Source organism: Chenopodium quinoa, unplaced genomic scaffold (genome assembly GCF_001683475.1).
Source record: "Chenopodium quinoa cultivar QQ74 unplaced genomic scaffold, ASM168347v1, whole genome shotgun sequence".
NCBI classification, from domain to species: Eukaryota; Viridiplantae; Streptophyta; class Magnoliopsida; order Caryophyllales; family Amaranthaceae; genus Chenopodium; species Chenopodium quinoa.
The window spans coordinates 2,486,446-2,510,855 of NW_018742329.1; the positions used below are offsets into that span (position 1 = coordinate 2,486,446).

The 24,410-nt window shown below is 33.5% G+C and overlaps 2 protein-coding genes across 2 annotated transcripts; one reads left to right on the forward strand and one right to left on the reverse strand.

The window, feature by feature from the left end:
• The first annotated feature begins 5,157 nt into the window (after nucleotides 1-5,157).
• Nucleotides 5,158-19,743, forward strand: LOC110690104 (SPX and EXS domain-containing protein 1-like). Its single transcript, XM_021866930.1, has 14 exons — nucleotides 5,158-5,505; nucleotides 5,636-5,772; nucleotides 5,943-6,067; nucleotides 6,190-6,228; nucleotides 6,356-6,448; nucleotides 6,536-6,652; nucleotides 11,514-11,609; nucleotides 12,312-12,425; nucleotides 13,533-13,586; nucleotides 14,947-14,994; nucleotides 16,595-16,745; nucleotides 17,278-17,443; nucleotides 19,143-19,212; nucleotides 19,333-19,743. The coding sequence occupies exons 2-14, from the start codon at nucleotides 5,697-5,699 to the stop codon at nucleotides 19,588-19,590; spliced, it is 1,407 nt and encodes a 468-aa protein (XP_021722622.1). The 5' UTR covers nucleotides 5,158-5,505; nucleotides 5,636-5,696; the 3' UTR covers nucleotides 19,591-19,743.
• A 112-nt stretch (nucleotides 19,744-19,855) lies between these two features.
• On the reverse strand, nucleotides 19,856-23,697 carry LOC110690112 (S-type anion channel SLAH1-like). The gene is made up of 2 exons (XM_021866940.1): nucleotides 22,427-23,697; nucleotides 19,856-21,238 (listed from the first exon to the last, which is right to left on the reverse strand). Exons 1-2 carry the CDS (start codon nucleotides 23,318-23,320, stop codon nucleotides 20,990-20,992), a joined length of 1,143 nt encoding a protein of 380 aa, XP_021722632.1. The 5' UTR covers nucleotides 23,321-23,697; the 3' UTR covers nucleotides 19,856-20,989.
• Nucleotides 23,698-24,410: the final 713 nt, after the last annotated feature.

Sequence of the window (24,410 nt, forward strand, 5' to 3'; positions counted from 1 at the left end):
GTGCATTGCACGAGCCAAAAGGCAGTTATTTTAGAACTCAAAGGCAAGGAGTTCTAATCCGCCATGTGTCACTTTCTTTTCCTTATTTAGCCACATCATCAAATTGCCACGTCATCAAAACTTTCCACCCTATTGACAAGCGTCACTTAAGCAATTATATGTCAGTGTGATAACAATAACATTTTTTACCACTAACAATTCATTAATCATAAATTTAAATTACCTTGATTTACGCTAAATAATCAACGGTCTTAATGAATGACCCAAAATATAGTTGTAATTGACATTGTTCATAATCATAGATGGAGTAGTCAATTATTTAATCTCATACTCCATACTAATTAAGATTTTAACTATGTAGTAGCTAATTTTTAATTATTTTCATACTAATTAATAAGTTTGTAACTAACCAAGAATAAATCTGAAAATATATTCAACTTTTCACCTTCATACGGAGTACTATGATTCTTGGGGTTTTTTTTATACGTATCACCAATAACATCACTAATTCCAATCTCAATTAATTATTTCATTACTGTCACTAAACCCTTTTATATAAATCTTCCATTTCTATCGAATATTTCATTATTAATCACCCCTATATAGAATATGTTAGCCTCCACTATTAGGAGAGGGAGAGAGCATCAAGAGAACTATTAATATACTTTGTAGTATTTTGTGTGTGTGTTGTTATACATGGAGAGGAAGATTGCGTAGAGAACAATAAAAAGAGGGTCTAAACAATGCAAGAGTGAAAAGGTCAACAATTATCATCCATATACATCATGATGAGCAAGGGTATAGTAGTATGATATAATTGTTGTAAGGTGCAACTTTTAACCTCTTATTAAGAGTGAAGGACGGGGCCAACTATTGGCTTAACTTAATTTCATGGATCCAAAACAAATACTATATATCTCATCTCATTCTATAGTTCAACAATTCGCTTAATTCATTTTTACATAACACATGTAATGAAATGACTCGGGACAATGCCCGAGCCACCAATCAACTAGTTTTAATACAAATTGCAGATTGATGCAATCCTCCAAAATTAAATTCAAATTCAACTGGATTGAATTTTTTTGGGAAAGTGGACTTTATTTTTTCAAATCTCATTTTATTTTGAATCAATTTGAATTTGGTTCAAATCCAAAGTGAACAGAGTTAACATACACAATGTAAGGTACTAAAGTTTCACAAAAAGTTGCTAATGAGGTACCGTTGTTTGAGAAATTGCAAATAAGGTACTTGAACAAGTTACCTCGCAAATTAACCTTGCACAATTGGTAAAAGTTAGCAAAAAAAAAAAGGAAATTACAATTGTCTGTTACAATTACTGAGTTTGGCTAATTATATTTCCAAATATGTCTGTTATGCAGTAGCTACATTGCTTAGGGGTGAGCATGAATAAGATATCCGATTAGAAACTGGGTTTCGGTTCAGATATTTGTATCCAAAAATTCCTATATTTGATTTTTGCATCCGATCCGAAAATTCCTATATTTGATATCGACATTCGATCCAAAAATTCCTATACCTGATATTTGACCATAGCATTGTGTCAAAAAAACCATAAGCTAAGCGGTTTTAGAAGAGGTTTCCACCGTAAAAATAACCAACGGTCACCCAAGCAGTACCCCTTTTGCAACTTCTCAAACATCGATATCTAATTTGCAACTTTTGTGAAACTTCAATACCTTCTATTTATGTTAACTCAAAGTGAACACCAAAAAAGCCCTTATATCGAATAGAAGTACCAAATGCAGTATAAAATAACCTAAAAGCAGGTTTTATAAAATGACAATTAAACTCGCTAAGGACTATACTACCCTTTTATAAACCAACTTAATTTAATTTTCATTTTTCAAACATTAAAGTCCCTTTAGCTTCCCCATTGCTTGATTCTTATCACATACAGAGTACTCATGATTTTGATAACGCCGATCGGAAGATCAAAGATGTTGAATAAAAGCAATGAAAATCCAGGAAATATTTTCTTTGTGTTTTGGATTTGAGGTTGGAATTGTTAATTAATGAATGAGAATGACGTTATGCAAGGTCTTTATCAATGCAATATTAAAAGTTGAATATCTTAAAAATTATCAACCATGATGTGTTACTGCCATTATAATCTGAAAGTTTATAGGCACTAAAGGGCCTTGAAAATTCATGCCGGTAGGCAATGAAGAGGCCTGAAAACCATAGCCGGTAGTAAGAGGAAGGCCCCTGAAATTTTTTACGGTGTTCATTTAAAGTCCCGGAATGGTTTAGTGGTAGGATATCTATGACATCTAAAATTTAATATGGAGGGCGGGTTCAATTGTTGAATCATCATGTAATTGTCAACCTTGATAGTACAAAAATCATCATAATAAGGTTCATCATCATCCATATAATCGTGGATGAATGCTTAAACATTAAAACTTATGAGATATGATTTACAAGTTAAATGATATGGAATGTGATTAAATAGTTATTAAGGTAAAAGGTAGCAGCAGGTTAAAACAAGGGTAATTTTTTATTTTGAATAGAGAAAAGAAGGGTAATATTGGAAGTATAAAATTTGTTGTAAATTATAATATCCTGCATTTAAGTAAAATTATACCTAGCAAACAGGTCATACGGGTCGGGTTAATTCAGGTCGGGTCAAGTTCGGGTCAGCAAATATTCGGGTCGATTCGAGTTCCGGGTCAAATTCATGTCAAGTTCGGGCATGGTCAAGTTCGGGTCGTGTCTGTTCGGGTCAGGTCACTTCGGGTCGAGTCAATTCGGATCGGGTCTATTTGGGTCAAGTTTAATTTGTGTCGGGTCACCAAAATAAATTCACTTAAAAAATAGTTGGAAAAATAAAGTAAAGTTAAAAAAAATAAACAAATCGTGAGTACCTATTACTTAGGAACAAAGTATCGTCAGACGGAGAAGATAATAGCAACATGTGATCGTCAACTTCTTGCGATGAACAAATTTCCACCTTGTGACAAGTTGGCCTGGTGGTGGTTACGAAGAAGGAGAGGAGCGAGGTTAACCATGGTGGAAGAGAGAGAAAGTTCAATTGATTAAAATTCTCGAATTTTTCAAAAAATGCCAGAAAATCGAATAGGAGCTTTTTTATGTGATGTACTATGTATAATTGTTGAAATTGATTGTCTCATATGATTGTATGTTGATTTGTGAGCATTTTGATAACAAATACATGTATTTTGGTTGAGAAATGAGCAAATTATGTTATATCCATGACCTTAGTACGAGATCTTCAATGGAGATTCTGCCATTGTTATACATATTACGGAGTATCAAACAAAATATTCATATCATCAAACAAGTTATGCACATCCTCCATTGGCTTGATGATATCCTCTATTAGCTATATGATATTAGTGTTGGATGATATCCTCTGTTGGCTATATGATATTATTTATGATTGTGCCTATAAATCCTTTTTTGGCTAGATGATATCATCTATTATTGTCTATATATGATATCATTAGGGGTGAACATGGTTTGGTTTGGTGCGGTTCGTCCAAACCAAACCAAACCACAAAATACGGTTTGATAAATTTTTCAAACCAAACCAAACCGTAATAATACGGTTTGGTGCGGTTTGGTTTGCGGTTTATGATGAGATGATATTTTTTTCTCAAAAATTGTCAAATAATATTTCATTAATTTATAATAAAGTTTAAATAAGTAGCCCAAACGGATTAAATTGTACTACAAAGTTACAATAAAAATAACAATCAACTAATCAAGTGCTAATACATAATAAAAATAATACATAACAATAAAAATAAATCATATGGAGTACTACAAAGTTATATAGTCAATCCCAAAGTTATACAAAGTTAATATTTATTCTATAATTTTTTTTAATATATAATAAATAATTTTTTTATTTAAAAATGATAGAAATTTTAAAATACGGTTTATTGGTTTACGGTTTGGTTTGGTTCATAATTTTTGCAAAACCAAACCAAACCATAAACCATATTTACAAAAAAACGAGACCAAACCGTAATTTTATAAACCGTAAACCAAATCAAACCGCTAAAATACGGTTTGGTCTGGTTTGGTTACGGTCCAGACCAAACTGTGTACAACCCTAGATATCATATATCCAGCCAATAGAGGATATCATCGAGCTAGAAATATCATCCAACAAATAAAATGATATCATCATATAGCCAATAAATGATATCATTAAGCCAATAGAGGATATCCTCCATCTAATAAAGGATATCATCTAGCCATTGAAAATATCTTCCAGCCAAGAAAAGATATCATCCAATTAGTAGAGGATATCATCAAGCCAATAGAGGATATCATTCAGTCAGTAGAAATATCATCCAGCCAATAAAGGATATCATATAGCCAATAAAGGATATCATCCCGTTGAAGATATCACCCATCTGATAGAGGATATCATCGCACCAATTGAGGATATCAAAATCTGCATTTTGTCAGTCTGGACTGACGAAATGTGAAAGAAGCCCTAAACTAAGTAATTCACCATTTCACGGTGAGGGTTTAAACTAATTGAGGATATCATCCCACCAATTGAGGATATCAAAAGCTCGTTTATTGTAAAAGCTCGTTTATTATTAAGCTCGTTCATGAATCACTCATTTATCAACTTGTTTGCTAAACAAGCTGTTCATGAACCATTCGTGAACATACATTGTACTAAATGAGCCGAGCTTCAACAAATTTTTGAGCTCGCTAGAAAGCTCGAGATCGTGCTCGGACTCGCTTAAGTTAAACGAACTGAACATGAACAAGGTAGTAATCGTCTCGGCTTGACTCATTTACACCCCTAATTTCACCCTATTCACTTTAGGATTCGGGTCGAGTCGATAGAGTCAATTAATTCGGGTTAAAATCTGGTCGGATCACTTTGGATTTCGGGTCGGGTCAAGTTCGGGTTTCGAGTCAGGTCAATCGGGTCGGGTCACTTCGGGTCATCGGGTCATGTTCGGGTCAACTCCATTTCGGATCGGGTTAGTTCGGGTTCGGATCATATTCGGATCAATGTTTTTGGGTCAACTTTTGGGTACGGGTTGGGTCATTCGGGTCAGGTCAATCGAGTCGGGTAGGTCTAGGTAAAATACTTGCATTTAGTACCTCCTATATCGAAAACTGAAACCAATTAGCACCGTACAAGGATGAGCCATGAGACAAGCTTGTAAAGGGCACCAACTAAACTTTCCTAAAGATTCAACTTTCTTTTTTAAAAAAAAAATTTCCTTGCACTGAAAATTGCAAAAGTAAGTTAACATTCTTATACTCCACGCCATAGTTGACGAGATCCAATTTCAGTGAGCTCTGCACTTTCTCCCATTATTCTTCGGATCCCTAATTTCTTCATCATCTTCACCCATTTAATCATCCTCTCCCTCCAATTTTTTCCGCTGCGATCAATCGCCAATCACCTTGTTCCCCTCTTAATAGTGCCGGAAATTTGCAGATCATTGATTGAATCGCTGAAAAGTGGTGGACGTTTTGAAGGTGAATATTTCAATTGTAACTTTTGGTTTGATTTTAAATTACGACTTTTTTTACGAAATTTGTTGCACAATGTAGTTTTATTTATTGTAATTTATTGATAATTTTTGGTTTTTTTTTTTGGTGTGTGCAGATTCTAGGTAAGAAGTGGGTTTAGGTGCAATTGCACTGTGTAAAATTCCTGAGATTTATCTATGTTTGGGGGACTTGTGAATGCTAATAGTCCCCATCTCCGGAAATCTGGCAGTAGACCTGTTTTTGGTGAATTGGGTAATTTTTTCAATCTTTTGTTGGAAATGGAATGATGTGATTATTTTATCCCTTGGTTTCGGATTTAGTTGTTACATTACGAGCTCAATTACATTATCAACATGACAATTAATGCCATATTAGTTTATTTTTTTATTGATTTATGGCTAATGCTACATGTGCATGATTAGGTGAAAGCAGTGAAGAATCTCTTTTACATTCATCTGGGTCTAATGAGATGAAGGGTATTAGTTTAACATCCCCATTAAGTGGCGGGGTGATCATGCCATCACCCACTTTCTTGTGGAGATTTAAGGTGAAGATGTTTGTATTGCTTGCGATTTCGTGTAGGATTGGTCAAAGGATGTTTTTTGCTAGATATGCATGTGCTTAGTTCATAGATTATCTTCAATGTTTTCTGATTAAATTGGTGTACAGGTATTGTTGTTTTTCATCTGGGGGTTCTGCTGTTGCAAGGTCAGAAAGAATTTTCTGTTTTATATTGTTTGTATTTTTTTTTTTTTTGTCTTTTTGGTTTGATTAGGTAGCATTGCATTTCTTGATGATGAACTTATAATGTTGGGCGCGATTTTATGACTGCCAGATTGGATGGCATTCTGTAATGCGAATGAGCGCTGATCTGAGAGATCTCTTTTTGTACGAGGCATTTCTATACTACAATCCTCTTCTGCTCGTGGTTAGTATCAATAAATTATGTACTCTGTGCTCCTTATGAATTGAGTTGTTTACTCAAATTAATAATTTATGTGAATCCTCTTTGCAGACTTTGATGGTTTGGTTTTGGGGGATAAATTTATGGGTCTTTTCTCAGGCTAATGTCAATTATGCAAAAATATTTGACCTTGATCAAAATCATCTTACTCACAGAGAAATATGGAAGGTAATGAAGTTTTGATCCATTTCAACTGAATATTCTGCACCTGTATGATTACTTTTGTTATATTTCCTTGTTAGCTTCTGGTCCAGGTTGCATATTTTTCTACAATTTCTGTAGTTTGCTATGATATTTTAGATGAATGATAAACATTAGGAAAATTGAACAACAAACCAACTTTTGCTCCATTCTCCCAAAATGGACCAACCTTTAAACCTTCCCAAAATAAACACAAGTTTGTATTTTTTTCTCCCATAGTGAACCTAGCAGGTCACTTGACTTGTTATACTAGGTTGCAATCCACGTGTCACGTTCTTATTGGTTAATTGTTTTTTAATTTATGATGATTTAAAAAAAAAAAGAAAGAAAAACACCCTCCCTTCCCATCAATGCTATCTCCCCCTCCCCACCAGCCACCCCTCCCCTGCCACCGGCCGGCGCCGTCTACCTCACTTTCCCCTTTCCCCATTTCCGCTGCCCTCGACACCACCCAAAGCGGGAAACCACAAGAGCAATAGGAGAGAGAAAACACAACAATGGGGGAAACTACAACATCAACAAAGAGAGAGAAGCGCCTGATTAGAAAGAAGATTGAAGAAGAAGAAAACGCAACCCTGTGCATTTTCTGGTGCTTCCTCTGCCGCAACCACCTGATGCGGTGGTGCCCTGCTCGCTGCTACTGTTGCTGCGCTGCTGTGCCTTTCCTATTCTTCCAATTTTCACTCCAAACCTCCTCATCGTATCATGTAGGTTTATGGGTTAATGATGTTGTCTCTGTATAATCCTCTTCATTTTTCCTGAATTTTACAAAACATTGAATTGAATTTATTTATTTTTGTATGTGCTAGGTCAATGTTAATTTTATTTGAATCTAGTTTGAATTGAATCAGCCGACGCCGGGAAGTGAGTTAGCCGCTGGCCGCCGGTAGGGGAAGTGAGGGAGGAGGGGCTGGCAGTGGGTGAGGGTGGGGTGGTTTGAGTTTTTTTTTTTTTAATTTTTTAATTTAATTTTGTTATTTTAAAAAAATATTTAAAGAAAATAAAAAAGTGACCGGATCTTCAGGTCATAGGTCATTTGGGTTTACTAAGAGAGAAAATACACAAACTTGTTTTTTTTTTTGGGCAGATTTAAAGGTTGGTCCATTTTGGGAGAATGAAGCAAAGGTTGGTTTGTTGTTGTTAAATTTCCTAAACAGTATATACACAGAAAGTTATACCAAAGGGTTTTATTCTTCCATAAAGGAGCAGGTAAGAAAAAAAAACCATCATTTTCCGTGGCAACTATCGTACACTTCATCTATTTAATCAAGATAAGAAAAATGCTAGTAATAATGGAAAAAATTTCACTTGGCTTTTAGTGTAATAATTTCAAATAAGTTGAAGCCTTTGATTTAAAGAATTACTCCCTATCTCTCTCTCCCGGTACCCTAAAGTTTTATGTTGAAGATTTATTCTCTCTTCCTCTCTCTTTTTAGGTACGCCCTCAAACCGCTAAAGGAATTAAGTTCTATTATAGTCATTAGGCCTTTCTTCTCTTCTTTAATGAGCCACTTAAAATTTATTCCCCCTTCCACAATTGAGTTCGGAACCCAAAGACAAAGTGAAGTAAGTTTGATGGAACCATGGAAAAGAATGAGAAGGTTACATCCTTTATTCATCTCTCATTTTCACAACTTTTGCATGCACATGCAAGAGTGAAATTTCTTTTATCCTTTTTTTAGCTTCCCCCCTACCCCCACTCCCACCCCCACAAAGGAAATAAAGGTAGACCCTATTCTTTTGAGCTTCCGGCAAGCACAACAGTTTCAGCGGAGGAGAGCAACTTAAAAGAAAAGGGCCATAATGGAATTGAAAACGAAACAGATCCTTTGACTCTTATATAGTCTTGGGAAGGAGACTAGCTCAATAGTTATCATTCAGATAACTAGGGAATGTTGACAATGACTCCATAATGACTTTACTTCTCCCTATGTATGTGTTCTATTAACATTGATTAAAGGACAAAGCAATAGTTTATGCATAGTGGGTAAAATGCATATAATTTTAAAGGGTGCTTGCATAGGGGGTGAAATGCATACTGTTTTTACATAATGCTTGCATAAAGGATGAAATGCATACATATATCCAATTTTTAATCAAACCAAAGTGTTGAAATTAAGGTCCTATCCTAAAATAGGTCAAATGGACAAGAGATTTCTTCAAACAAGAATTATTTTGGGAGGAGTGATTATATAGAAGTATAGGGGAAGTTATGGGTATTCAAAGAAAAGAAAACAAAGTACCTTGGAAAGGAAAGAGAAGCAACTTAACATTTATTGTCCAATGAGGGTTTCTAAGATTTATGTGAAGAAGACTTGGGTAAGGAGGAAATTGGAAAAATTGACGTTAAGGAGCGAGGGTATATGACCATATGTTTGGGATATATGAGACGAGGAGTAGAGATCTCAAGTTGTATAATACTACCATTTGACCGATTTTGTGAGCTTCAAGTATTGAGTTCAAAATAGTCCCTTTCCCCTTGCTTCCATGTTGATTGGGTTTTGTTGTTCATTCTTAATGTTTGGAGTTCATGAAAATCGTCAAAAAATTATGTTCATTTTGAACAAAGTGTCTTACAAGGTAGTTGTTTAAGGAAAAATAATTAGGTACTCCCCCCGTCCTTATATGTTTTCCCCATTCGACTTTTCACATTCTCCAAGACATGTCTAAAAACATTAATAAATTTAATTTTTATACTTTAAAATAATATAAACTTGATATTCTTAAGGTGGATATCGAAACAAGTTTAACAAGATCTCACATGATGATATTATTTCTTTTAGATTAGTGAGAATTTGTGGTAGAAATTTTAAAAGTTTGACCCCAAAATATAACATTAGGCAATCTTTAAGAGACGGAGGGATTAATTGTTTGCAAAAATGTGGTATATAGAGTGTAGTCCTCTGTAATTTATTAATACTTGAGCTTATATAATTTATTAATAAAAAAGAAAGGATTTTTCTAAGCTATGCCCCTAAGGTAGTCGAGTTTCTAAGGTGTACCCATGCTTTTTCAAATTTCTAAGTTGTGCCCCTCAACTCACTACCATTAATGAATGGTACCCTCCTTGGAACTTCCACGTCACCTAAAGTTAACTATAAATTTAATAAAAAGATGATAAAAGGTAAGGAAATGATACAAGAAAGAAATCTTAACCACAACAACCCTAATAACGAAAACTAAAGCCACGAAATCACACTCTCAATTAACTTTTAAATAACTAATAAGGGTACATTTTAGTATTGATAAGAAGTTGAAGGGCACGACTTAGAAACTTGAAAAAGCATGGGTACACCTTAGAAACTCAACTACCTTAGGGGTATAGCTTAGAAAAACCCAAAAAGAAATAAATATTTATTGGATCATCAAGACATAGAATATCTTTGTAGGAATCACAAGATCTAGGATTTGAAGGGCCGTTTGATTGGACCTTTTGGAATGGATTGGAATGAAGTTAGAACCCATTCCATTCATGTTATTGTTTGGTTAGAATTATTAACTATAGAACCTCATGCCAAGGTGGGTTCTTACTCTACCCCTTCCCCCTAGAATCCCATACCCATCTCACCTCCTAAAGTTCATAATCCATTTTATTAATGAGATGTAAAAACCATTCCACCAAATCAATAATAAACCAGAAACTTCAAATTATTACGTAGTATGTGATTTTGAATCTATACCTCCCTAGTATGAGATTCTGTTTCAATCCCTTGTAGTTTAACTAGTCAAATGCCCCTAAGTTTATCTTGGATAATGAGGGCCATTCCAAGGAGGCAAGGAATCCTCGAGATAGTGTGATGTTTAGAGCTAACTGCTAGCCTTTTCTTCTAAAGACTTCTTCCACAGCAAGATGGAGGACCCTAATTAAGTCTCTCAGCCTTTTTTCTTACCATCAATTTAGTTTTAGTTGCTTGTTTTACTGTTCCTGTAATGACAGATTGAGAGTCTATAGTTTATACCGTTTTTATTATATCTGAGATGTCTAAAAACAATTATAGAATACAAGTTGTAATAACCAAAATTAGGTGCCTCCTTTTGATTTGCTGAGAAGCTTGACTTCTTCCCAAAGATAAATATTAAAAGTGAAAGCAAGAATTTCACTGCAAAGGTCTTGCTTCCAGCATGCAGAAACTTTGAATGGTTTGTTGTTGCTTGTATTAATTCTTCTAAAAAAAACTATAGAAGTATTAACTACATTCATGCCTTAAACAGCTGTTAAGCTTATTTATCCAACTAAGTTCCTTCTAATGCTCAAAGATACTACATCAAATGAGCAAATTGGATCCGAACTCTATTATTTTACTTAGTGGATCTATCACTTAAGCTGCTTCTCTTACTTGATCAATACTTTCTTCGGGGCAGGGGGTGGTGAAATGGAAACTTGTTTCATGACAACATGCTTGGGCTAGATGGCTAGGCTACCTGATTTTGCTTTCCCTTTGAGGCTTTGATATTCCTCAAGACAAATTTGTCTTGATCGTTCTTTATCCTGATGCCCTTGGTGGCTTGGTACTAGCAGTTCTGTTGGGATAAATTTATTTTTATAGATAAGAACAAGTCTTATTGCATGTAGAATTCTCTGTATAAGCCCTTTGTAGTCAGTCCATCCTTTTATGATTGTTCACGAGTTTAGATGATTGCATTATGAATATGTTGATGTATTTATTGAGATTTGTTTTTTATTAGACTACATTTGGTCTCATTTAATTCATACTTAGGCTACTTATCTTATGTTGTGACTGTCAATTCATTCCGTTATAGATTATTCTCCTGTTTTAGTGAAACACTAATGTTGCTTGAGTTTCTCACTGTTATGTTTTGGTTGCAGTGTGCCACTTGGATGACCATCATAGTTCCAACCAGCATGACAGCATACCTTTATCTGTACTCAGATGGAGAAGTGTCATTAGCAGCATCTCAACCAGTGTAATAGATACCTCCTTTTCTTGAGATTTACACCAATAACCTTAAATGTTGTTCAAAAAATTGAATCTATTCGATACTCATATATGTATGTAAAACCTGAAGCCTGACTGTTTTCTTCTATTATGTTTGTTTTAACATTCGTTGTTGTTTACTTCAATGTTATGCATGTGTTTCTACTTTCTATCATATATTGCTAGTGGTCTGATGATGGAGCTTTGAGTAGAGTGTTTGAATCAATGTTATCTTTTTTGAGTGCCTACAGCTACGAAGAAAAGTACCCTCTTAAATTGGCTAGGGCATTTATGCAATATTTTGTTAATGGTTTGCTAAAGAAGTCATTAGGAATATTCTTTTCAATTAATCCCCATTGTAGTATGCTTATTAAATGGGTTTAATGTGTAAATGGCTTTATACCTTTGCTTTAGCAAGTCATTTTAAAAATCTGCTCTCTTGGTCAAGTGAAACAGATTTTTAGAATAAACTAGACCGTCTTGCAGTATATCCACATCAACAGCCTATTATATCCACAATCTGCAAGACAGTATAGTTTGTTACAGAATTTTGTCAAAAAAAGTTGGCTGGCTTCCCCCATCAGTTTCTACGCTCTAGGGCTAATCTGAATGTTTGTCAAATTGGTTTATTTTGGATGTTTAGAAATGGTTTGATCAGTTATTGACATTTATATACCTCGCTTTTGCAGGTTCTTTTGTACGTTGCTGCTCTTATGCTTTTGATATCCCCTTTTGACATTTTTTACTTATCGTCGCGGTACTACCTGTTGAGAACTCTTTGGAGGATAGTTCTTCCACTGCAGGCAAGTAAGCTCTTGCTTAGCGTTCATGCTGTTGAATTGATTATGTGTGCTGTTCTTTTTTGCTTCTTATGTTGTAGAGTTGGCAATTCCCCCTACTTTTTGTGGAATTAATGATTTTCTTAATTAATGAATTCCAAGGAGGTTTTCAAATCATCACTTATGAAAGAACTTTTTAATCTCTGAAAAGATATCACTTACATCTCTTTATGTTGGAAGACAGTGGTTTGAAATCAGTGATCAACTATAACTTAAATGATGCCAAACTATCTCCTGCAACAATAAAGCTTTTTCTTAGAACATGTTGAAATAGATCGATTCAGACCGATTTAATGTTTGACTCCAAAGTAAATTCCGCCCCTGAAGAAAATGCTTGATTCTCAACATTTTGAAGTTTGCTCCAACCAAACACTTCTGATTTTGGCAAGCTAAACTCATTTATTTAATGTATTCTTCCGTTTGGCATGCAAATCCAAATGTTTAAAATTCAAAATCATCAGGTCTGCAAGGAATTTTCAATTTTCATCTGAATCTCAAGGATAATATTTCTTTAGAGTTGCTGAAGTTGTGCTTATGCGGGTCCATGATCCAGAAAAAGCACACACATTAAGGTGGGGACTCTGGGGAGATTTGTAAGGGTTTGTCCATTGGCACCGCAAAATATTGTGCTGCCCATTATGCTTATAGCTAGCACATAACTACATGCCTGCGTATGCACGCACACACATACACTCTCGATTGACACTCTTCGATGTTGGTTCATGTATAAGTTTGCTGATAGTCCCCTCCCCTCAATTCCCTTGTAAATTAGGAAGCCTCCTCTAAAAAAGATATATTGCTAGATCTTGGACCATTGCTCCCTCCTCACTATAAGATGATGACAAATTTTTGTAGAGATCACCATCTCATCAATTAGAGGAGGGATCAGTGATCCAGGACTATGCTGTAACTTCTGCCTCTTAAGAAAGCATGAAAATGAGAATGGATATGGTAACTTCAATGCTCTTTTGGCTGTGCAATGAAACCTTACCTCTCATTTCCCTCACCCCCTTTTGCAGTTTCAACTTTTGTTTTTTGGTAGTAACTTTACTTTATTGCTTGTTAATGCAGGCGATAACCTTTTCTGACTTCTTCTTGGCTGATATCTTGACATCAATGTCTAAGGTATTAATGTTGTTTATTTGTATGAGTTATTCATGTCATTTGAAAATTTACTTCTAGTATGTGGATTGTATCTTTGGATTAGCAAAATAGTGCACATTTGGTTGCATGTTTTTTTCATTGCACTCTCATTTTGATTTAAATTTCTTCCCTTCTTGGAACATTCTCTGACTGGAAGTTGCTGGTCTCTGATTTCATTGAAAGTTCTTAGCGAATTGAAATAAAAAAAAACTATCAAATTAACAATCTAGGCAACAGATGAAATTATAGTATTGACAATGATTTATGACTTTTTAATTGGAAATCTGGGTCATAAGGAGGATGATTATTAACATAACCTATTTCCACATCAAAGTGTATTCTCGGCTGTTCATAATTTGCTAGTTAAAAGTGTACCAGGTCACCTCAGCACACAATCTAGAACACTAAAGTGGAAAATCTAGTTGTCAAAATTCTTGGGGCTTTTGTTGGTTAGTGAAGGGTGAGTTAATTACAAGGAGATAAGCCATGATCAAGATGTGAATTGTTGTTTTATTTGTGGAGGATTGGACAATTCAGCTGGCTGCTGCTCAGGCTACCTCCTGCAGTACTGTTCCCTGGATGTTGGCTTGATCCTTTATTCTCTCTCTCTTTGAATTTAGGTGGTTGGGGTAAGGGTTGGGGAAGAGGAGGGGCCTTAGAACTTTTATATTTTGGCAACATCTCATAGACTTTTTGGCCTCTCTCTGTGATTATATTATATTTTCCTATGTTGGTTTAGTCTATTTTATTTTTTTTGAACAAATGTTAGTTTAGTCTATTATCATGCTGTCCTTTTTGATTGTTCTAGTCTGTCAAATACACTAAACAAAATTGAGCATAATGCTGACTTAAGCCTTATGTAACTCTACTGTTTGAAAGTCACAGCGTATAGTGAACTTTTTACCCATACTAATGTTTGTAAACTGATCATGTAATTTGGTAATTATGCATAGGGGTCATAGGTTGTATGGTCTGTCATTACCGCGGAGCTAAATACTTTTAAATATGTATTTATGATTACAATTCCTCCATACCACAATAATTGAACACTGTTAGTTATCAATTTTTTGGCCTCTTATATTTTATTAATCTATTTAAAGCAAATGTTATCAAGGTCTTGAATTACATCATGGTATATTTTAACACTATCAATTTTTTTTTGGTGCTTTTTTAGTAATAGATAAGTCAAAAATATTTATGGTCAAAGTTGTGCATTGAAAAGCGTGTTAGTCAAAGTGTTTCATTACTTGCATATATATATATATATATATATATATATATATATATATATTGAAATCAGACGAATTATAAGCTTAGTTTTTGGTGTTATTATTTTGTGCAGGTATTGTCAGACTTGGAGCGTTCGGTCTGTCGCATGGTCCATCGTCAGGTTGGTTTCTTTCCTTATTCCTCTTTCTCATCCCCTCATTATTGTGTAAACTAAGATTGAGTAGATGGAAGTATATGCAATGGGTACACTATTTATTATGACAAAGTTGTGACAAATGGATATCTATCTGCTTTTAGAGTTTCCTTGTTAGCTAGAATCTTGTATGAACATGGCCTTAATTCCACATCTGAATCACTTCTCCGTTTTTGTTTCTTACTTGTATTATGATATTACTTCCTCCGTTTCGTAATAATCGCGATACTTTATTTTTACGTATGTTTCATAACAATTGCAACACTTCCTTTTTTGGTAAGGATCCACTATTATTTTATTAATTATCTCTCTTACTAACCCTACTTTCGCAAATATTTTATTATTTCTCTCTCCTACCAACTCCACTTACATTCCCTTTTTTTTTTAACCTCTCATACTAACTATACTTTATAATATAAAAGTTTATCCACTTGCATTATTTTATTGAAGCCTATAAGCCTACCCTATATTTTTCTTGAGCTATGTGCACTCCCTACCGTTGCGATTATTACGAAAAAGAAGAAAAAATTACTCCCTCTGTTTCGTAATAATCGCAACTTTCCATTTATGTCCGTTTCATAATAATAGCAGTACTTATTTGGTAAGGACCCACTATTATTTTTATTAATTTTCTCTCCTAATAACTCCACTTTCACAAATATTTTATTTTATTTTTTTCCTACCAACCCCACTTACAGTACTTTTTTATTATTTCTCTCTCATACTAACTAAACTTTATATCATACAAAATTTGCCCACATGCATTATCTTATTGATGCCAACAAGCTTACTCTATATTTTTCTTAAACTATGTGCACTCCCTATTGTTGAGATTCTTACGAAACGTAGGGAGTAGATATTGCCTTGTGTTGTAATTTGAGGACAATTGTACAGTCATGTTTCTTTTTTCTTTTTTTTTTAATACATATCAATGTACTATATTAGTGAATATGTCTTACATTAAAAAGCGAGTCATGTTAGAATTAGCAAAAGTTTTGATTTGGATACTATATTAATTTGAATGTCGTCAAAATCTTTGATGTGGTGAACAATTATTCAAGAGCTTGGTGGACTGGCATGTAGTATACCGAAGAGAAACAAACAAACAAATATTGCATGTTTGAGTATTGTAATAAACTATAATATGTATTAGAAACTGCTTCCTCAACCGTAGACATCAAACTTTCAATTTCTGTCTTTTATTAGTTTCTTGGAAAAATCTTTTTCAGTTTAAATTTCTGGATCATGTTTTCTTGGTAACATCAAATTTTGCTGCGTTACATTGTGCTATATTGGACAGTACAGTCTTTCCCCTGTATCGTTGTTGCATGTGGTTGTTTGTTTAAAAAAAATCACCAGTCCCCATGTGTTTCCTGTATTGTTCCCTAGTTATCAATTCTTCTGTTAACTAGGTGATGGGGGGGTTCAGTACTTACACTACTCATATCATGGTTCTTTGACCTTGGGTCTGTCAGCTGTAATTGCTACCTACTGTTCCTTGGCTTAGTAATAGACTAATAGCTATATATCTCTTACTGTAAATGGTGTTTGATTGTTATTGGTGTAGGTTGCTACTATTGCATGGTTTGAAGCTGATTCTGTATGTGGCAGTCACTCTGTTGCAATTCCAGTGGTTCTTGTTCTACCATATATTTTTCGGCTATTCCAATGCCTTCGTCAATACAAGGACACTGGAGAGAAATCAAGCCTCTTGAATGGTAAGAGGATAATCATTAGATGCATTGCTTCTTACAAGCATTTGCCAAGACTATAATAATTTTTACATCATTTAAAAAACTCGAAATTGCTTTAAAATAAGACCAATTATCATATCCTTTTATCTAATTAATTTTAAATATTATAAAGATATTGTAGTAGTAATATGGATATATTGTTATAAGATAAATATGAATCATGGTAGGCTCATGATTATATTACTTACAATTAGGATTTAAATGAATCCTTTGAAATTTTAGCCAAGCATAAAATATGTACATAAAATTGCAGAGTATGATTGTATGAGTACATAACAAATTAACTAATGTATTATACAACCCGGGCATCGCACAGGTTTAACAACTAGTTTTCAATATCTTTTGGATAAATCATATCTGGCCAGTCTATAGTGGCTGTGTAGGTGAGGCTGCATACAACTTGATCCTATAGGTCCTCTCTGCACTTGATAATTGTTTTGTTGAATCTCTTAATATCCATAATATTGTGAACTCATTCTAATTATTTTTGTATCAGCTTTAAAATATTCCACAGCAGTACCTGTTATCTTCCTTTCAGCACTCAAATATCATGTGTTCCCAGATAAGTGGACAAGCATATATCGGCCACTCTGGTTGATGTCAAGTCTTTTAAATTCTATGTATTCCTTTTACTGGGATATTACACGAGATTGGGATATGAGGTATGTTTACGTGGCAAAATCACCTATTTTTACTGGTATCCATGATTCCATGGTTGTTTACTTTATTGTATACTTTATATTACTGTAGCTTTTATTTAATCCTCCATGTTTCTTGCTACTCGGACACTTATTTTTTCAAGTGTAAAGGTATTTTCAAATTGCCAAATTTCCAATGCTTTTCATAAGTACAGCCGTACAGGGGCTTTCTTCCAGTAGTAATTGGGAAACCATCCTCAGTTAATTTAATTTTGATGAAGTAGTGTTAATTATTAGTAGGTTTAAAACTAAAATTTAAGTATGTTACTTACACCTCCCACTTCACCCCCCCCCTCTCATCTTTTTTCTCTTCCTCCTATGTGTGGGACTATTGCATATCACTAGTTTACAACATCTACTCTCTGACTATTTCTTTCCTCACTGTTCCATCACTTCCTTGTTTGCTCACCGTTTCATTTTATCTTCTTTTTATCCTTTAGTTAAATTGAGATAGAAATTTTCCAAAAAAGAGGGCTACTCTGTAAACTAAGCAAATTAAACACTATTCAACTCACAAATAAAAAAAAAAAAAAAGGGAAAGAATATAGGGAGAACTTATTTGATTAATGGAGTAATTTTATTTGTTTATAACTCTGATTTGTTCATATAGTTTTACAATGATTTATGCATATATTGAATGTTCTCTCTTCCGTTTGCCCTCAAAGCTCACTATTTCGGGAAGAGAAGAGGAGAGAGAATCATGTTGCTAATGCTGTATTAATTCACTCTTAATTAAAGTTCTCATTAGGAGCCTAGTGCAGTAGTGCTTATTGATTGATAATTAGTGCAGAAAATGGCTAAAAAGCCTACAATTGTTTTATGGAAGAAATAGAAACATGCAAGGTAGTGGATTGATAATTAGTGAGCTTTTTTCAAGGAAACATTTCAATGCTACCAATAAGTTTAAACTTTAACTATGGATTATCACTTTTATTGATGAACTTGATATTCATCGCTAAGTCTTGTATCACATTGTGCCATTGCGGCATTGTGTAAGTAAGGAGGGCTGACTTTGGGGAGGAGCATTCGGAACTTGATATTCAATCCATAGCTGGACTAATTAATGAAAGGAGGGATATGGAGAGAGTGAAGGCTATTGAAAACAGACCTCTAGGGGAAAATATGTAGGGGAAGGGCACTATGACTAGAAAGGGGAAGAGAGTAGGTTGAAATCAAAATCTATCTTTTACATTCGAAAGAGAGTTTTTTAACATAAAATTTAATGAATGTTTTTGTAAGAAGCTTCTTAATCTTGGGAAATATATCTTGTAATGTTAAAACTATTTTTTTTGGCGAGTGGCCAACTTAAGATCCTTAGTATTGTTCCGGTCTTATCATGCTTTTGGTGGAGGATATTGTCTCTCAAACTGGAAAAAAAAAAAAAAAAAAAGACTAGGACCAAATTTTTAAAATTGGTCATATAATCATTTTGGGACTAAGGCTTTGTTGTTGTTGTTGGTTGTAAAATCATGGGCTTTGATGACCACTGTGAAGAGCTACATTCTTACTTTGCATCTAGTTGAAATATTTAACTTCTCAAATAAGAACCCATTCTTCTGGTAGTTATTTCCTCTTTCAAAGATTGTCTTATTATATATTGAAAACTGTTTATTGCTACACCTGGAATTTTGAGTGTTCATGTGATATTTCTTTTGACATTCAGCTGTTTCACTCGGATTTTCAAGTTTGGGAGACCTCATATTTGCTCATACCTTCTGCATGGACGGACTTGGGTAAATAACCCCTTTATAAACAGTTTTTACCTTTTGCAATGATACATTTAATTTTAGTAGAATATTTGTTTTGTTCATCATCGTTACCTTACCTTTCGGAATGATACATGGAATTTTCAGGTTTATTGCTGGGTGATTGGAAGCAATTTGGTTATGCGATGTACTTGGACGTACAAGCTTTCTGCCCATCTCCGACATAATTACCTTACCGTTTTTGCTATAACTGCTCTGGAGATTTTCCGTCGCTTTCAATGGGTTTTCTTTCGTGTTGAAAATGAGTGGAATAAAATGAGTGCAAAATCACACATTCAGCTATCGGAAAGTGACGATCCAAGCGAGGATTCTAAATTACTGGACTCTGGAAACTATAGTGTATGAAAATACTGGACAGAAATTTTACTTTTCTATAGTTTATGTTTATTTAATTTTTCAGGAAACAAATCTCTAGAGGTGTATATTCATCTGAATTTTGACCCATTCTTTATAAAAAAAATGAGATTATATTTCGTGCATATGACAATGTTTTATTTTTAAAACGTCAAATTGTTGAGTAACTAATTTTTTATCCTTTGGTGAAAAAATAGAGTTAATCCACTTACTGATCATGGAACATTTTTACAATTACATGCTGATTAGCTTTTTTTTTTTTTTTTTTTTTTTTTTTGGGTTCTCTACAATTAGAGTTACATGCTGATTAGCTTCCCCTCCTAGCTCTAAGCCAGCTTCAAGTATGCATCTCAGTGTCTCTAACTCAACTTAATGTCGAACCCAATTTCAAGTCCAACCCAATGTTAAACTCGGTGTCAACTCCGGTTTATGATTGTTGTTCTTTCAAGTTAACATCTTTTCAATCTTTTATTAAGTAAAGTCTATGCTCTTCCAACTCAGGAGTCAGGACAGATTGAGCTAGTAAATATGACTATACATTTCAAGAGCACCTCGATCGAATCAAGAGGGCTTGCGAATCGTATGATTAAACTCGAGGCATGATACCAACCCACCAATGATGCATCCGTTTAGCAAGGGAGAGGTGATGGATGAGGAACGTCAGTATTCACAATGATGTTTACTCGAGAAAGGATTCACAACCTTTACCGCATTATGATAATGTTGAAAGTAGTACGATTATAACGAGGCTATGAATATAATGCAATATAAGTTGTTAGGCTTAAGCACAACTAAAAGCAAAGGTAATCATGAAAACAGTCTGAGATGGTCATTCTTTGATGAGTTAGGCAAATGTTATATCTTGTGTTCTTAGGGTCAGTTCAGCTTCAATCGATTCAGTTCAATTCAGCTCCAATCAGTTTAAAATTTTCTTCTCTCATAAAATATTCATTTCAGTTCTATTCAGTTTAGTTCAGTTCTATTCATTAAATCAGAATAGACCCTTATTTCAAAACATCATCTACACATCAAATTTCCTTACATCTCTTAATATACTTAAAATATAAATAATAAATAAAATAAAATAAAATAAATGGAGTACTTAATTAGGCAAGGTGTCTACTATTGAAGATCAATTTTTCATTACATAGACCTCCATCGATAATAATAAAAAAAGAAAAAGAAAGAATGAAAGAAAAATTAACCTATTAAGGGCATATGAATCAATAATAATCATTTATTGGTACTTCAAAACCTCATGTTAGTATAATATTGCACAACATGAGGTCTAAAAGTACCAACATACACTTATTATTGTCCTAGAGGATAAGAATATACTATATAATTGTTCGTATATACTGTCTCAATCAGTATAAGTAAGTAGAGATATTTATTGGTTATTTGGTTGAGTGCGAGTGAACAATTTGTTGACGTTGAAGGTAGTAAGGACCATTAAAGCAAGAGTGACCAAAATAGAAAGACTTGAGAGCACAAGAGCAAGCGTATGAGCAACACCATTCTTCACTTGTTGCGCATACTCAATTGACGCCAATGCTAGTAACGTCATAGGAAACGAATATGCCCACCACGCTATGTTGAACTTTCTCATCGATTTGTGGAATAATGTTGGTCTACTTACCTGAAATTTCACAACCATTGTCATTAATTTTGGATCACATGCTAGAATTTAAGATATCTATAATTTTATTATTAGTCATTTTTAAAAATCAGTAGGAGAACTTTAGATTACTTTTATACTTCTAAAGGTAGAAAGAAGGTAAAAAAAAAATGTTTCTTTATACTTTATCCGATTTTTAATAATTATACTCCAAAATAGTTTGATTTGAGTTATTCACATGCTAATTTCGACCAATATTTTTATTAATATATAACTAATAATTATTATTACGGAGTATTTGATAAAATTTAAAAAACACTTACATACCAGGATTTTTTTTCATAATTTATATTGTTAGTTCATAATTTATATTGTTAGATAAAATTAATGTATATTGGGTCAAGATTACAAGCTAAGTCAACCCCAGCACAAATTTTAATGTATTTGTAGTGTTAAATTCATACAAAAATACTTAATAATACATAATAATATCACCAAATTATTTATCTATCATTTCTTATAGAGTCATAAACTCATAATTTTTTTAATAAGTAATTTTGTAATTTCATAGTTAAAGTTGACTAATTGGTTAAAACTACATGCTTATGGAGTAGCGAATAATGAAAATGAACTTTTTGAGGGACCATAATATGTCATTTTTGGGAAAAAGTCACGTACAAATTCTTCCACTTTCATGAATAATGCTTTACAGATTTGACGCTATCAATTACTTTGATATACACAAATATTTGCAGCTATTAATTAAATGTTTTAATTTGTGGGAGTACAACAATTAAGAATTATTCTCCTCGCCATCAAATTTGAATAAAAAGTACGTTCAAAATAAACATGCAAAGGTGCAAATGTGCAATGCATTTGATTTTTTAATTTACTTATTTTTTTAATTAGGCATTTTGTAGATGGATTCGATCAAAAAATACCTTACACATGTAACAAACATTATTGCTTAAATGATACCGATTAATTACAAAAAAGGGTAGGATTTTTTATTTTATTTTATTTTATTTTTAAAATTTTGCTCAACTTCAAAGTTTTTAGGTAAAATTTGATAAGACTACCTTTATTAGAATTAGATTCTATAATTATATAAATTATAAATGGTAGAAAGAATTATAAGCATATGCAAATGTACATGATCACTCAAACAATTAAAATATAGACTGAAAAGTAAAATAAACAAGTTCTTACCAAGGACATGAAGAGAAACAAGGAGAGAAAGAATAACATCTTGGAACCTTCATCAAACTTTCCATTTATAGAGCCCCAAGCTAAGCTCGCCATGCTTGGAGTCGCGATAAACAAGAAGAAAACCGGCCTTAGCATCATCGACACACCATTACTCCCTGGAAGTCTCTGATAAAGCGTAATGAACAACACCAAATAATGAGCCATTGCCAATGAGAGCAAACACAAAGCAATCTCTAACCATCCCATGTCTACGGCAGCCTTAGCAGCCACCAAATTCGCGATAATTGATAGTTGACAAGTAGGGTTTGCCACCCTTGACAATAACCTCTTTCCCTTTGTGAACCATTGTCCATAAATTTTTATGTCTAGAATGATGATTGGAAGCACAAATACCCACCAAAGTAGTCGCATATAGATGTTATCGCGCATTGGTAGGTTAAAAGGTGAGGCTTGTAGCAATAAGAGGCATGACATTGAAGGTGCAAACAAGTAGTTTACCCCTACATGGTGTAAAAACTCACCCTTAACTTTTCCAAAGTGATATATACATTTTAACGCGTAAACAAAAGATAGTGAGATTAACATGCCTAGAGCAATTGACCATAAAAGTGTACAAGCTATTGATGGTAACATGTGGAATGTAGCCAAATCGCGTAAATGATGGTGGTTGTGGCTATTTTTTATGAATTCGATTAGGTTTTTCCATAGTAATGCTTGAGCACACAAGGAAAAACTTACTCTAAAATAACCTGCATGAAATTTAACTAATATGGTATTTACAAAATACTCATAAATGTTAACTTTGGTGTTGGCATCATTATTATTTGCTAATAACAACTTTGGTTGATCTATAACAATTTCTATGACAGGTTGAGAACTTGATTTGGGTTCCATAATTGTCTATTTTTGGTGGGTATGAAATAAAAGAAAAAAAAAAAGAGAATAATGCGAGTATAATTATAAGAAATTATGGAAGTTTCACTATATTTTGTAAGGTGGTTCATGAAGTATATATAGTGAATCAAAAGCTTAATTAATTTTGTTGTGCGTGCAACTTGGGCAGATAAAGACACATGCTTTGATTATATTGTTAAAATAAAAAGAAATACAAAATAAAATACTTTCCCCGTTTCACACTAACTACATGAACTATTTTAATACACTTGCAAGTGAACTTTTTTGACCATTATCAACTTACTTATAGAGTATAAATTAAAAAACTATAGTTAGGGCCTGTTCTCATACGTTGTAATTCAGTTCAGTTCAATTCTATTCAGTTCATTCCAGCTCAATTCAGTTCAGTTTAGTTTAGCTCCTAATTTCCTTCTCTTATAAAATATTAAGTTCAGTTCAGCTGAGTTCAGTCAATAAGTACAAGCCCTTACCGTAAATACGTAAATTGTTAAATTAAGTTAAATATATCGATTACTTTCTGAGATAGAGAGTAGTAATAAGAATAGTGTAAAAAGTGAAAACGACGCAAATTTATAAAACAGGTGAAATACTCTCTCAGTTCCTATTTTTTTTGCCCCTATTGACTGTGTATGGTTTCGAAGACGCGTCTTAAAATGGAGCCGTACCAAGATAATTCCCTAGACAAAATTTGTTTATCTGGGGGTATAATTGTCTTTTTAAGTATCAGTGGAGGGGTACATACGTCTTTTCGTGTACTATTTGAGGGATACATGTAATTTTCTCACTAAACAGTAAAAACAAGTTGAAAATAGTAATTGGACAGTTCACCAAAAGTATTGAATAAATAACCACGCTTTTTCAATATATTTACAGACATGCCACTAGATTATTAAAAATTCGTTAATCGGACCGATAAACTTGTATTTGCCCCTTAAAATGTCTATATTTTTATTTTTATACATGTAAAAATTGTAAAAACGTAATATCAAAAAAGTTTTACCTAAAAAATTGCAATGGACAAAAATAAAGAGACGGAGGAAGCATAAGATAGCATATAGCAACAAATATG

What these genes read in the sequence shown, in the direction of transcription:
- LOC110690104 (XM_021866930.1), top strand. Translation starts at nt 5,697, where the DNA reads ATGTTTGGGGGACTTGTGAATGCTAATAGTCCCCATCTCCGGAAATCT. An exon ending in CTTTCTTGTGGAGATTTAAG is followed by an intron (nt 6,068 to 6,189) that starts GTGAAGATGTTT and finishes ATTGGTGTACAG; the next exon opens with GTATTGTTGTTTTTCATCTG. An exon ending in ACACGAGATTGGGATATGAG is followed by an intron (nt 17,444 to 19,142) that starts GTATGTTTACGT and finishes TTTGACATTCAG; the next exon opens with CTGTTTCACTCGGATTTTCA.
- LOC110690112 (XM_021866940.1), bottom strand. Translation starts at nt 23,320, where the DNA reads ATGGAACCCAAATCAAGTTCTCAACCTGTCATAGAAATTGTTATAGAT. An exon ending in TGTTTCTCTTCATGTCCTTG is followed by an intron (nt 21,239 to 22,426) that starts GTAAGAACTTGT and finishes GTGAAATTTCAG; the next exon opens with GTAAGTAGACCAACATTATT.